At 35.0% G+C, this 15,616-nt stretch overlaps 1 protein-coding gene across 1 annotated transcript in view; it reads right to left on the bottom strand.

Annotated features, from left to right (window-relative positions):
• Positions 1-15,616, bottom strand: part of LOC148834983 (catenin alpha-3-like) — a 634,761-nt gene that overhangs the window by 11,038 nt on the left and 608,107 nt on the right. Inside the window, exons 15-16 of the mRNA XM_088915226.1 lie at positions 4,067-4,248; positions 127-232 (exon numbers count right to left, since the gene is read on the bottom strand). Of these exons, the coding sequence (XP_088771352.1) occupies positions 127-232; positions 4,067-4,248 (288 nt within the window). The remainder of the gene's footprint in view (positions 1-126; positions 233-4,066; positions 4,249-15,616) is intronic.

Below are 15,616 nucleotides of genomic sequence, written 5' to 3'. Positions count from 1 at the left end.
ATAATGAACGATTTGAGCATTACTGTATGTACAATTAAAAAATCACAGAACTCAAAAGTGCAATCCTACTCAAAACAATCAAAATGTTATTATTTTGTTAGGCAATACAGTATGTTTCAGACTAACCTGGTTAGCAATCTGTCTCGCTAACACATCCATCCTACAGCCAGCCTCAGAAATCACCATGGCAGCATTGATTACATCTGATGTGTGCTTCAGTGGACCTTTACCTCTGTAAGTAATACATTGTAGTTAATGTACCATCAACTCATTTTCTTCAATAACATTTTTTTAAAGCAGAGAACATAATGAAAGTTCTGTGTTACCAAGCATTCTGTCTCTCACTTCTTATTATGCTGACATTATCTTGTCATCTTCCAGGATGCCTTAAATTGCCCAATGTCTTTGATTGTTTCAGTGTCCATGTCGATTAAAACAGGAAGTATTGTGGATGCCCAAACAGACAGATTAAGACAACAAATGCTAGAAAATTATGGTCAAGAGGCCTTTGTATATATCCTAAAGCTGATAATACTTGGGAATTGTGGCTTGTTCTCTTCCCAGAGTTTCATTATTAATTCTATTTAATATTCAAACTATTTTTGACAAATTCTATAGAGGACAGTTGCTTTTTTAAGACAAATGTTTTTTTCTGTTAACAATAGAAGCACTAATCTTCAGAGCATGATGTTTCTTGACAAAGTTTGGAGATTTTGTTTCCCCTGTGACTTACAAAAGGCAACATATACGATTTATGTATCACATTAAATCCATTTCCAGAATTAGCAGAGGCTGCAAAACAGGTGACAGAGATTTACAATGCAGGACACCAATGAAGATGCAAGGATAATAAATAAAAGCTTGGAAAATAGCTGATGGCACAGTTTTTAAGATGCACACCCCTCAACAAGAAGAGATCTATTACAGCATCATTTAAAAGCACTGTAATGCTCAGTTTGAGAGGGTGCACAACCTATCATACACACTATAGTCTCCACCTGTTTCAGTGGTCTGTAAATTAAAACTTTCCACAAAACTATGAAGAACACTGGGCATCATTTCATCCAGAACTGAGATTGCCATTGTAAACTTCTACCTACATGGTAGACTATTATAATCTTATAAAATCGTATGCCATATGCTTATGTGTATGTCTACATTAACTTTGCAATACGGAAGCAATAAAGCACCAAATCTAGAAAGAAGATGCACTTGAAATGAAAGGAGTGAATGGGATGGCAGAAGCCGCAAAAGAGTGCCAAAAAAAAAGGTATACAGCACATGTAAATAAACACATTGTGCATCTTATGCAAAACAATGGTTCCCAACCTAAAGGTTGTAAACTACTGTACTACACAGAATCCGCTGAAAAAAAAGTGAATCAGTTTTAAAGATAAAACCTGACTCATCTCTATAGAGGACTTGGCACCATTACTATCAAGTCTACTTGCTGTGTTGGTTCATCATACCAATGGCACAAAGGAAATGTTCTTTTGATATTTGTTTCTTTTTGCATTTTCTTTCTTGATTGTCACCAGGCTTGAAATTCAACAGGATAATGAGGTTAACACTTATTACCTGTGCCCATTCAGCTTTCTCTCAAATGAGGTGAATTAGTGCTTATGAAACAGTCAAAGTCACTCAAGTAAAAACGGTCAAAATGACATTAAGAACATTTAATCAAGGTATAATGTGGAGAGAAGAGGAGGAATGGCATCAACATTCTGTATACTTTTTTTCTAAAAACAAACCTGCATAGAGTGATACATTTCTTTTCAGGATCAGTATATTATATATTTACAATAGGGTTTCAACGTCTGCAAATTAAACATTGTTTATTTGAGATTCAGTCTAACCGACAGGGTTTTGGGAGAAAGAAGTGCAGAACTGCATGAAACCAAGCTGAAGCTTGTTAGCCACAACTTTCAAATTAGCAGCGCACCAGACTAGGATCGTGAGACTAACGTAGCCTAGTGAGTGAGCCTTTCCCTACTGCCTGCCCAAGTAGCATCCAGACCTCAACATGGTCTTGTTTTTATATTGTAACGGACACTCCAGGTTCTGTGTTGGCAGCTATGGAATGACACGCTGGATATGTCTTTAAAGGCTTACTGAAAATGTTATGTTGCCCATTTCATTACAGAGGAGTGTGCTAATCAAAAAGGGAGAGAAAGAGAAAAGGCGCAGGCTGGATGCAGAGAATGGAATCAATTTGTTTATTTTAATTGATTACTATAAAGGCGGACTTGGTTATTTGCCAAACTACCCCCAAGTGCTGCATTTTTAAGAAAAAGAGTAGTGTAGAAATGTATCTCTACTGTTACTTTACATCTCTGAATATATGAATGTTTTTTTTTAGTTTTGCTTAATATAGTTAAAATGAATATATTAATTAATAATTAATTAAAGTATAAAATTGGTGAAAATTCCCATAATAACTATCTGATAACCTGTAGGTAGTATTAAAGCTAAATGTACATTTACAGTACATAACACATGACAAAAACCCTGATGCCTTATGGTGGATTTGGCAGAAGCTTAGTACAGTTTACCCTAAATGCCAAACTAACACCATCTGCAAAAATCAGTTCCCAAGACTTATATTTACCCTTCAGATTTCCAAAGAAATTAAAATGTGTAATTAATCTATTCAAATTTGATTCATAGATAGAAAACAGATGGCAGATGGCTCCTTAATGATCAGATCTCCAGTCTCATAATGATCTCCTATGAATGATCACAGACTTGCACAATGAAACGTCACTTCTACCGGTACACTTCAGAGAGCTTCTATTGCTTATTTTGTATGTTTTTTAGCATCAAAGAGGAAAATATGGAAGGAGTTTTGCGGAAAGGTTTTCTATCATTTAAAATTTAGTCCAATTTAACTTCTAATCCTATATTGTGTCCTTTTATTCTAACTTAAAACTGGTACAATCAAAGAAGTCATTACATTAGTAAACTGATTATTAGCTTTCTTTTCAATACATTTATTTGTTATTCTAAATAATAATAATAATAATAATAATAATAATAATAATAATAATAATAATAATAGTATTCACATGCTTAAGTCCTCAAATATAAAACTATCCTCAAATGGTAAACAATATATCCCAAGCCTGTGGAAATTCTTATGAAAATAAATCACAAGGATAATTCACACACAAAGATCTTTATTTAAGTTTGATTTTAAAGAAGTATTTTTAACGAAGAAGGAGGCAGAAAAGGTTTCAGATGTGCAGAAATGTTTCATAGCTCTTGCCTTTTTAAAAAAATAAAGCTTAAAACTCAAGTCAAGTCTCATTAATACAGAATATCCCAAAAAAGGATTATTTGATTTGCAAAGAGGTAACTTAATCCTCAAATACAGAATAAGTGGTTATAAAAGTTTAAATCAATAACTTTAAAACTAACAGAAGCAACTCAAGAATTCTGACTACTGGTTGATATAGAAAATATTGAATCCTATGCATAAATGTGAAGATGATTTCCACATAATGCTTGTAAAGTATCTAATATTTGTAGATATTTCTGGTGATATACAGTATGTGAACAAAAGGGTATTAATATATATTAACAAGCCTTTCATTTACAATGGCAGCAGCTGCTGACATTATGAACATTACTTTAAGAAGGCACTTATAACTGTATATTCATCTTGTTTTGTGCAGTAAACGGAAGTGTTACAAAAATGCTTTGAGGCAACACAGTATGTATGCAAACCTTCAATAAATGAATTCCAATACAACTTCTGCTTCTAAACCAACCTTAAACCCTATATTAAAAACTGCACAGTACTTGTTTTTTCTGATTTTAAACAATATAACTAATGATTAATCTATATAAGCATACAGCATATATTGTGCTGTATTATACATTCAGTTTGAAAGGGACTCATCAGCCACAGTACATCACAGCAAAATCCCTTCCTTTCACTATTAAAAATAGTAAATCCTCTAGGAGGGAACTCCAACCCCTTAAAAGTCCTAATAAGACAAGAGGGTGCTGTTATGAAGAGTAGTTATTACTGTATGTTATTAACAAAACTAAAGATCCCATTTACCTGGTGAAGTCTGTCATCTCCATCATAATCATGCACATCTTCTTAGCAAGGACAATTATATCATTGCTTGTGTCATCCCAGATTTCAATTTCAGCATCCAGTTTACTCTTCACCTTTTTAAAATCTGCAACTTGTTCAGCTATCTTTATCTTTTCAGACTCTGGTAGTTGTGTCATCTTTGCCTGGGGAAGGAAAATGAAAACAGATACTGTCCTTGTCAGTAAAAACAGTTGACCATAAGAAAATGTTTTTGATAGGTAGTATTTCTAAGTGGATAAGTTTCAGATAAGCTAAAAAGAAAATTATTCAGATATATAATGTTAATTATGTGAGAGTCTTGATGCTTGGAGGTAATTTAAGCAACACAGAGAAAAAAAACTAATAATCCTCCAAGTGCTCAGTCTGCATCAGATGAATAATTTTCAGTACTACAGAATTTGAAATGTTTGGCCAGAAGCACAAAAGTAGGTAGGTTGCCTTTCTCTTAAAGGCAGTAATGCAGTAATTCAGGTTTTGACCAATTTATTATATACTCTGACATAAAAAATATAGAAATTCTTAACAGATTACTCAGGGATTTGAATGCACTGTTTACATACCTTATAACAGTATGCTACTGTATAAACATAGTGCAAAATGCAATGCTGAGTACTGTTAATAGATACAGGGTAGAGATAGAGGACAAATAAATTGAGCTAGTGGCACCAGAGACAAAGCAGAGATGAAGTTGATATGAAATTCACAGAATTATACTTCATAATCTATTAAATAGGCTTTTGCCATAATAATAAGATTTATTATCAGGTCTTCACCACATACCAAAGATATGCACTTGTCATATTTATACCAAATTCTTCGTCTGTGGGCAAATGTATTACAGTATATTTCAAGTTCTCGTGTTTTTGGAAGCCATGTAAAAATGTATATTCAGAAGTTTGTATTTATTAATTAAGATATACTGTAATTTCAGGGATCCTTACAAATTCAGACTGGGGCTGCTTAAAACTCAGAATAGACAGCCAGTGACTAGCTGTCATATTTATAATATTTTTGTACAGTATAAAAAATATACAGTATATTATACTGTAGATGCATATACTGTATACAGGCATATCCATGTGGATAATAATTTACAGACACTCAGATATATTTTCACTGCCAAGCAGATACTGTATATAATGAGATGTATTACCATAGAGACCAAACTTGTTTATTTTCAGTATTGAAATATTATTCTAAAGCTTGTGAGACCCGATAACAGCAAACATTGGGCATAGCTTCACTAGATTTGTGGATCTATTAATTCCAGGCCTAGCATGATTATATTTAGTGCATTTTGTTCAATGATGGGTCTTTTTGAAATGTTGTTTCACTTAACACCCAAACATGATCTTTATTTTTAGAGTAAAACAATTTTCTCTTATAAAGATTTTTTAAAAGTTCTACATTTTTTAATTTCCTGTCTGTTCATAAATTTGACATAAAGCAGTAACACTGACAGAAAATACAGCATTGCTAAGGTTTTCTAAAACCAATAAACCTTCCTTACCCTTGCTTATGTGTACTTTTTGGGCTTTTTTCCTACGTAAGAATAAATAATAGTGAGAAAACAAAATTACCTCCTTACTTAAGTCAAAGATTTAAAAATTTCATAATGTCATTCATGTGTCACAATTTAATTTTGGCTAAATAGATCCAAGTTTGCACACATCAGTGATGGGAGTTCTGCATTTGTACAGAAACTTTCCAGAACTTTTGTCTGTTCAAATTAATTATTACAATAGTGGAGTGCAATCTTTCCAGAAAACTATGATTTTGTAGCAGATGCAAGTAAGCAGCATTCTGTATTTTTTTTTGCCAAATTTAAAGATTTGTTCTTGCTTGAGATAACTGTGAAACACCTGTCATTTTAATAACTTCAGCTTTGCTTCAATTTCAGCTGTGCTGTACACCAGCTGTGAGGTTTCATAGCACAGTTTACCTCCTGTATAGAACCCTGCCGTCTTTATTAACACTAATCAATATGTATGACACAGTCTTCCCAGTTCAGATTATAACTTAATTAATGTTATTTTATTTTTTTTATTTGTGTGAATCTAATAGTAATTGATAAGTTGCATCATTCTTAAAGTGATTATGGAGAGATCCAGGCACTTAGAACATTCCCATTGCAACTGCAAACTACTTTATAGTCTTTTATTTGTTAAAGGAAAAAAAAACATTTCAATGTGTGAAAGGATTTTTTTTTGTTGTAGTTTTCATTTTCTCAGAAATTATCATTTTCATTACTGATATGTAAAAACTTTAATTTTAAAGTGTATTTTTAAAATTTAGGTAATTTATAACTGTATGTACAGATGCAGATTGTGAGTCAAAACTCATTACTCTGTCAGGATGATGTCGGCATGTCACGGCACACTACTCAAAGAATCTTCACTGGCCAAAGAAGATAGATAGGTGGCACTTGTGTTGTGTTAAATGACAGTGAAAACATTATCTTCATTTAAGCTGTCGTCCTACTTCTTTAAAAACATTTAATATGTAATATTTATATGGAATCATTTAACTAAAGGGATATATTGGTAGCTGAAAACAAAAAAATTAAACGTTATTGATTATATGAATTTATAAATATAATATATTTATTTAGCGGGATATGGTAGGGTATTCTACTTTTTTTGTAAATATCTGCATTGAATTTTTTAACTTGGTCACTTGTGGTTATTTAGGAAATGTTTTGCCGTGCTTGTTTTAACTACTTTTTGCCGTCATGATTGTTTCATCAAACGTCTTGTAGAAAAGGTATAAACGTAATTCCTGTGGTATATAATTTAGTTCCTTGGTTGCAGCCACAAGCTAGACAAAGTTCTTCCCAGCTATAGCTTTGTTCAAGATGTGCTTGGATATTCTGGATGTTGATAAAAGAAAGAGTCCTGCTATCTTATTTCATTAATCAGTCCAAAATAACAGTGGGTTTGTGAACACATGATTTCTTCTGTTTCAGAGAGAATATCTTGGACAGAATTCTGTACTCTACTGACTCACTCTCTCGGCCTGGCTTCTTGGTGAAAAGTCTGACTCGAACCGCTTGTAGTCACGTGGTTCTAAAAGTCACACTGCCAGTTCAGTTGGAGAGATGAGGAGCCAGTAGGTTAACCAACGGAAATGAGTGGGGTTCTTGCTTTTAAGGTATAACATCGCAAGTTGGTGATTGACAGAGATGCTATCAGATTTGGTTACTCATTGGAGAATCTTCATGTGGGTGATAAATAGTGACCTTTCAACTGCAGTCATGGGAAGAAACAACCTATAGACCGGCTTGAGTACACCTGTGCTATACGTTTATCAATATATTGTTTAGCTTTGATACAGCTTTATGATATCTCTTATCAGAGGGGTCTCTTAGCCACATTCTACAGTCCTTAAACAGAGAGACAGCAGGTTGCTTGGTCAAGGCAGCACAAAGATTATTAGAAATCTTTAATAACACTTAATTCTAAGTAGAATAAGATGCCTTGTCAGCACATACTTCTGTAATAAACCACAATGTATACAGTATATAGTATTTATTAGCAAGATTTTGTTGCAGAAGGGGAGTGTCAAAATAAGTAGCTCCTTCCATTTTTCCACTACAGATCCAAAACAAACTTCCAAGTTTATTTTCCATCTAAACTGAACTTATGTATTTAAAATTAAACCTTTCAATGAGCTAGCTATCAATTATTTTCATATATTTATAGTCTAGTCTATAGCTACTAACATCTTAATAATAACCAGGGCTGGTATTGGTATTTGTATTCATTTGTAACATATATTACTTTTTATTAATATTATTTTGCACATATAAAATAAAAAGTAAACAGTGTGAAGCCTAATAATGTTGCTATGTATTTTTGGATAATGATTGCTGTTTGTTTAGCCTCAAATCCATATTGATTAAAGCAAGTGCAAGAAATGCATTCATTAAAAACAGGTTCCTATTGCTTTTCAAGCACAACATCTCTATCTTCCAAATGTTTGCACACAAATTAATAAGTATAGCCCAGGATTTGCCAATCAACTACAAAGAATACAATTTTTCTAGTGTCACTATCACTCTCAGTACGGTTTTAAACTTTACTGCTTTTGTAGATTACACTGCATTCTGATACAGATGACAAGGAAAATATTAGGGATTCACCATATGCATTTCATGTGAATGTCTTTATCAGATCAATATCATATCATACCATAACAAACTGTCATTATGCTGTCATTAGGCTGACCCAACCATTGTTAGCATCTAACAGAATTGAAGGCTGATTAACTTGGTTGTGCTTTATTCTAATGACAGGTAAGGGAAAGCATACTGCAAATCAGTTTCCATTTTTACATTTAAACAAATACACTACATTGGTATGCAAATGCAGTTACCCACTGACATCACAGCAGTAATTATGTATAGTTTAAAAAAGTACTGGGATTATTAAGATTAAAGTAACACACACTGCACACTTGGGAATAAAGTCTTTCTTTTATGTGAAAAAAGGGAAAAAAGCACAAGTCAAGCAATTAATAATAGTTCTAGGGGATTATTCATAAATCATCTGTTTTGACATGGTGGCACATTTGGTTAACATCTTGCGGCATCCTTCTGATTCACAAATAGAGTTTACTGGCATAGCACCTGCATTACCATATGATGGAAGGTAATTCCATTAAAATACCACTTTCACCTCATTTGCATATATTGAAAGTGATTCATTAAAATGATGACTGTGAATTACATTTACCAGCTTGGAAAAAAGCATGTACCAAAGTTTTTGCCTATACTTTTAACTCCTGTCATCTTATAAACTTGATAATGGGAAAAGTTATACAGTATGCTGTTTGTCCATTTTTGGATGATAGATGATTGACATGTCTGATATAATCATGACATGTTTTACATATTGTATGTTAACTTAATATGTATATACTGTATGTTACACTGCAGCAATTTGCATTTGTGACAGTAATGTAGGTACAAATAAATTAGCATAGTTTGCATTCAGGACATTTATCAAATCATTCAATTTTATTTTGCTAACTTGAAATCTCCTTTTCAGGAGCTGAAAAGAAAAAAAAGCAAATCATTGCATTTGCCCAATTACTTTTGTTGCTATGGGATGTCTCTTTGCTACTGAGATAAGCCTTTTGTCAATGTGTATTCCCTTATTTTACCAGGTAAGACAATTCAGAATACATTCTCAATGTAAGATTATGTAAGATGTTACATTTACATTGTTTTTCCACAATGATTTATTCATCTGTTGTTCATGTGGTTACCGCTTTGTGATTATACTTGCAAAATTGCCTATAATGTAACTTGTGAATGGACATTTTTACACAAAGTGTCGTTTGTCTGGAACAAGCTAACCAGTCACATCGTCAGTCAGAGCTGGTAGTCTTCAATCAAATAACTACTAAGTAACTAAATGATTAAGATGAGCATAATGCCCCCCCCCCCCCCTCTTTGAAATCTCTTATTTTATTTAGATAAACATTTGGATAAACTTTCCATGGCTTTTTTCACAAAAGATAATTAATATGAGAGATATTTTCAAATATACACTAATGTCAATTTGGTTGTGTAATTAAATAATAGTGCAACACAAGAAAACATTTGCTTTTGCATTATGAGTTGTTCATAATCAGGATGAGCAACTGCACTACTGTAATGTGGTGGTAAGTACTTGTGATTTTATCTTCAAAATGTGAAGATAATTTACTGTATGTGTTCTCTATCATGCTCTATATAATTATATACAGACAGAGAAATTTTAAAGATGATTTAATTTCCAATCACAGCAGGAGAAATCAGTGATAAAAGGGTTTGTATATTCCAGTGCTTTAACAATTAATTATGTGTATTAAGTAGTTCATTCATCCTGCATTTTATCAAGACAAGATGACAGCTTAACTTTGGATCTTTGTTTACGAATTTTGATACACTTTTAGTTAAGCAAAAAATTTTTAAGAATGTGTTTAGAACCAAGTGGCAGAGGTAAAGATTTTCAGAAAGCAGCCTAGCAGCTGTACTGTATTAATGCTTTGGCTTATTGTATGGGAAGTTAAATTATTGTTACTATATTTATTAATAATCATTTGCTGACTATTTTGTTCTGATTACCTTATCTCATAAAAAGGTGACCTGGGGGGTGTTTCTTTCTTGTCAAATGTGTAAGCACGGGTTTTGTGCTTCATAGTTTCCCTCCTGCACAAAATGTTTGACACTTAAGATGACCTGCCATTAACCTTTTATCAACAGGTTGTTTGGACTCTGTCACTCTGGGGTACTTTTATTTTGTCCCTCCAACTCTTAATATCTATGCTTTGAAACCTGTGTATCTATCTTCAACTAGCATGACATCCGAGTTCACTCTCCACATGCTGAACTTAGTTTCACTCTCTTTAGTAAGGTACAGTTCAAGAGGCTTGGTTTTCATGCTTTCTTATTAGGTTGTCCGTCTCGCTGCCAGCTTGTACTTTGATCAATGGTATTTATACTGGACAGGACTCAAATCCATTGCAGAAGAGTCCACCTGAGCTGACTTTGTCCAGCTTCCAACATGATCAACTAATACTAACTGATTAGTGATCATACTAATCAAGTATGGGAGGATTAATAAAAAGTGGAGAAGCAGCACATGAAGTTTTTACATAAAATCGAACACTGGGCAAAAATGTGGCTGATTTCATTTACTATAGAGAAGTGTATGACTTTACATACACAAACTAAAGCAAAAAGATCAAACACTTTCTAGACATTTCCTGGGACAGTGTTTTCTCTTTATTTTAAAGTGCCTCTGTATTATACCGTAATGTCCTTAATGTCTTCATCCAAGGAAGTAAAATTAGGTAGAGTATTACCATAAGTTGAAGTTGTACAGTACAGTTTGTAATTCACAATTAACAAAATACAATTAACTTGTAGAGATTAGTTGTTCCCTATTGAAATTTCTTGTTAAATGTTTTTGTATAGAGGAATACTGTACATCTATGTCTACACCCTAAGCTATAGACATTGGGATTGTAGAAAAATGTTTTGTTGGCTTTCATAAAATATACATTTGACTTTAAAATATATTATAAATAATTAACATTGACATGATTGATAAGGTCTCTTGATTTCAATTCGGGTTGCTGAGCCATAATTGATACTCTTTTTAATGTATATTTGTATTTTGGGAAACTATTTTTTAAAGACATCCATCATTTATTCTAAATCTTTGAGAGCACTGTAAATTGATTAGTGATGGTACCCTGACTATATATGCAACATATCCTCCACTTGGTTGCCAATCATCTGACCAATTGGGGATTATTTGGAAAACAAATACAGGACACTGAAGGATTAGCATGAGGATTCTGCATTGAAAAGTAATTCATTTCTCCGCCACTTATATCTGAAATCAGAGATTCTGATGTTATTATTTTTAATTGATATATAATCCCGCTCCACAGAAAATTCACTGTTTATAGAAAAAGATATTCACAATTAGGGCTGCACAGTGGCACTGTGGTTAGCATTGCTACCTCACAGCACTAGAGCCCTGGGTTCAATTCTGAGTTTTCAATATGGGTTTTCTCCCGGTGCTCCAGTTTCTGCCCACAGTCCAAGAAATACAGAGATTAATTGGATTCTGGAAAAACTGGCCCCGGTGTAAGTGTGTGACTCGGTACTTGTGTGTCCTGCGATGGACTGATGTTCCACCCAAGCTGTATCCAGCCTTAAGCCTGTTGCCTGCCAAAATAGGTTCCAACTCCCCAGCGACTTAAATTTAAGTGGTTAGAAAATTGATAAATCTACATTTACCATTATGTTAGGTACCATTATGTAATAAACTGTATTATGCACAATCAGTATGTTCATTTACTATGATTGGAAAGAAGGGCTTTTTGCTGAAATGCTGACTGCATAGGCACTAATTCTTTAGGTATTGGACTACCATTGTGCTTTTCTTTCAGGGTCAGACATATTTTGTACCATGAGAAAACTACACATATTACTATGTGTATAGAAATATAATACCTTATCATTGATTTGGCAAATATTGCATTAAAGTTCAGTTTTCTGGTAATTACTTTACAATATTATCCCTATTCAATCATATTCAGTTTATTTACATTTTTCACTCTAGTTTGAGGACATGTAACCTCAGTAAAGCATTCAACCCATTCATTCATTTTCTAATCGCTTTATCAAATAGAGGGTCATGGAGGAGCTAGAGCCAATCCCAGCAAGCAATGGGCACATAGCAGGATACACCCTGGATGGCACACAAGTCCTCACACGGCTCATACAGACACATACACACTTCCGCTAGAAGCAACCTTCTAGTCACAGGCACAGATCCTTAGCCACAGTGCCACCGCTCCGCCCTAAACCCTCTCCCAGTCTCCCACATTACTGTAACCCCTACTCCACTGGGCCTCCTGAGACATCTGATTATCTATTGTTTATTTATCTTTTATGGAGTATATGCCTAGTCTGAATGTTTGGGGAGAAAATAAAATGTTAGAGCATAAAGTTTAAATTCAAGAAAATCTTTTGACCCAAACGGATGTTCTAGCTCATAGTTTCTTACAATATAACAATCATATGCGAAAGGCTCATTAAAGCCCCAAAACAAATAGCACCTGGAGTGTGACCTATAAACCCAATCCATAAATACACTCTTCTCAATGCAACAAATTGCCTCCCATAGTCGATACAAAGACTGCTAGCTGGCACAATAGTTCACAATTTATATTGAACCTTATGCAAATAATTTGAGAAGAATCACATTAGAAGGGCAGCACATACAGATGCAGCCATTCAAAACAAGCGGGCGATACCGCATTATTTTCCGGTGCGCTTGATGCAGTATACCGCAAGTTACGGTATTAATACCGTATATTCTCGCATAGCGCCGCATGAAACTGCATGATACCGCAAATAAAATAATAGTATCCTGAATTTTCGCAAGGTGGAGTTAATAAAGCTCAACCTCTCATGTTTGATCTGTCGCCATCAAAGTCTTTACCGAAGATATTACTAATAGTATTTACAGTATAATGAATGACCTTGGACAAGCTGTAAACTCAAAGTATTGCCCTGGTCCACATTCACCATGCCTTTCACATGCTCATAGAAGATATTGATTTAGGAACATGTTTACTGTACTGTATACAGTATGTATATGTATATTTAATGTCTTTACTGTGCCCGTTTAAGTATTGAATATTTATATGGAATTTTACCATAACGTGTGTGAAATCCATAAACGATATTAGTTTTGGAACATAAACATCCAGTATGTAAACTGTATATGGCTGATCTCGGTACTTTAAAGAAAAAATACACACCAGTATTCCATTTCTCCCTAAACATTTTAAGCATCGCAGTCTTTAACTAACGTGAAATAATGTGTATAAAAAGTGGTAGTTTTAAGCTTTTCTGCGAATACGCTCGATACCGGAGTCAACAAGCATACTTTTAGAATTTGATTAATAGGGAATATAATGTGGAATCGCATATCTAAAGAAATTAATAACGATATAATTTGGTTTCTGTCAAAGCGCAATGAAACCTATAACTTGATTCTTATGGACACCCGGTCCCGCCAGGGATTAAAGAAAAACATGGAATCGCGTATCTAAAGAAATAACAGTTGTAGCGGCGAGGCTTATTAATAAGGCAGAATTAAGTGTTTCTGAGCTTTCCCAAATTAGGCCTCATCTCTCTGTTCATCTCTGTGGTGCAGCCACAGAGAAACTATTCATGCAGGCTGATTTAAGGTTTCCTTTGATAAGGTTTCCTAGGACAGCTCCCAAAGGGGGATGCACTTAGCTAAGCCTGGCTATCATGATCAATGGTCATCCATTGGCGCCTATCTGTCTAGGGAGTGCCAGATGGACATCTGGACTGCATTCCTAAGTGTCAGGAGTAAGTGACTCATATCTCACCTTGATCAACCAATCAGGGACTGGTAGGGCCGAGTAACCCACGTGGGACTCTGATGCCCATGGAACTTTCAGCCAATCAACGAGCCAAAGTTCCTCCAGGTAAAAACAGGCAACACAGAGAGCCTGAGAGATTCAGAAGAGACTTCGGGGAGAATTCTGTGAACTTTTCTAAAGGGAATTCAAAGGAGAATTCCAGGGCAGGACGGCCCAGGAGCAGAAGGCTCCCAAGGGCAGGACATTCTCGCAGAGCGCCTCCTGACCATCCTGAGACTCAGCCCGGACAACCACGGAAAGGCCAGTGTGTCCGAGTGCCAGAACTTTCCTTTGTTCTAAGAGTCTAGAGCGGAGGTTGCCAGAGAGTAACCAGAGGATCCACCCGAGGTTAGCACCAGCAGCAGGCCTCATGAACAGGTCGGAACTGTGGACAGCTGAATCACTATTCAGAACTAGCTCTTCATCAGGAATGAACCGGTCCTCTTCCTGACTTGCTGGGACTCACAGTCATCTTTTCTCCTGTGCGCAAACTTTGCTAGTTAAAGCCAACACTAACTAGCCGGTCAGTGAACATCAGCAGTGCACCGTCGCAAGCCGCACATCACAGCCTGGCACCGAGCCAGAGAGCGCGGATTGGACAGCAACAGCCTGCAACTGTTTCTTTGTGCCCGCAGGAGATCTGAATCCCCAGAGATTGGATGAGTATTCAACTTCAATGCATTACAGCTCGAGAATTCAATTGTTATCCCAAACAGTTGATATCAATTTAATTCCTAAGAGTTATGTACTTGTTTTGAGTATCTAATGTAGAAGTTATAACCAAGTGCATTTACGAAACGGTCTTAATGAATGATATACTGAACGTATGTCCTCTTGATATGTGTAACACTTCGTAACTGACTGAATATATACCTTTTGTATTCTGATAACCCACTCGATAAGATCTGTTAGGTTTATATGCATATTCTATGTATTAATAAATGTATCCTCGTGTATTAGTACCTGTGTGTGTGCGTTGTTTGAGTTATGTCGCATGATTGGATTCAAAAGCCATCAAAAGATTCAATTTTGTGATTTACTGCTACAATTAATAATTGTCCCAGTAAATGCCCAAATCCTACAGAACTGGTGCCTTCAGAGAGCCACTACATTACATTTTGGCTATGGCAACGTTACACAGTATACAGTAACTATGTTCATGCACAAACAGTAGCATGTTACATTATTAATTTGGGGGTCTCCTCTTGCCAGAAAGTGCTAAATTGCATTTTGAGTGCCGTTTTTGACTTTTTTTAAATTACAACCTATACATTAGCTGATACTGTTTAGACTTTTAATTATTTTAAACTGTATTACAGCAGCACAATGTGCTTTTTCACGAAACCTAGAGTAACGAAATGTCTTGCGTTGTACAGATTTTCAGCTAAATATATTTATCGCTTACACCTGACACTTGAGGTGCCCGACAAAAACCGGTTGAACAGCTCTGTTGGAGTGCAGATCAGATCAGATTCCCTTCCCCCCACAGAAAGACAGACTTATTAGTCGCTATTCACTGCGCGGCGAGCAGCTCCAATTTCAGGCGTA

This window comes from Atractosteus spatula, chromosome 5 (genome assembly GCF_055471065.1).
Source record: "Atractosteus spatula isolate fAtrSpa1 chromosome 5, fAtrSpa1.hap1, whole genome shotgun sequence".
In the NCBI taxonomy this organism is placed as follows: Eukaryota; Metazoa; Chordata; class Actinopteri; order Semionotiformes; family Lepisosteidae; genus Atractosteus; species Atractosteus spatula.
This window is presented reverse-complemented; position numbering and strand designations above follow the sequence as displayed.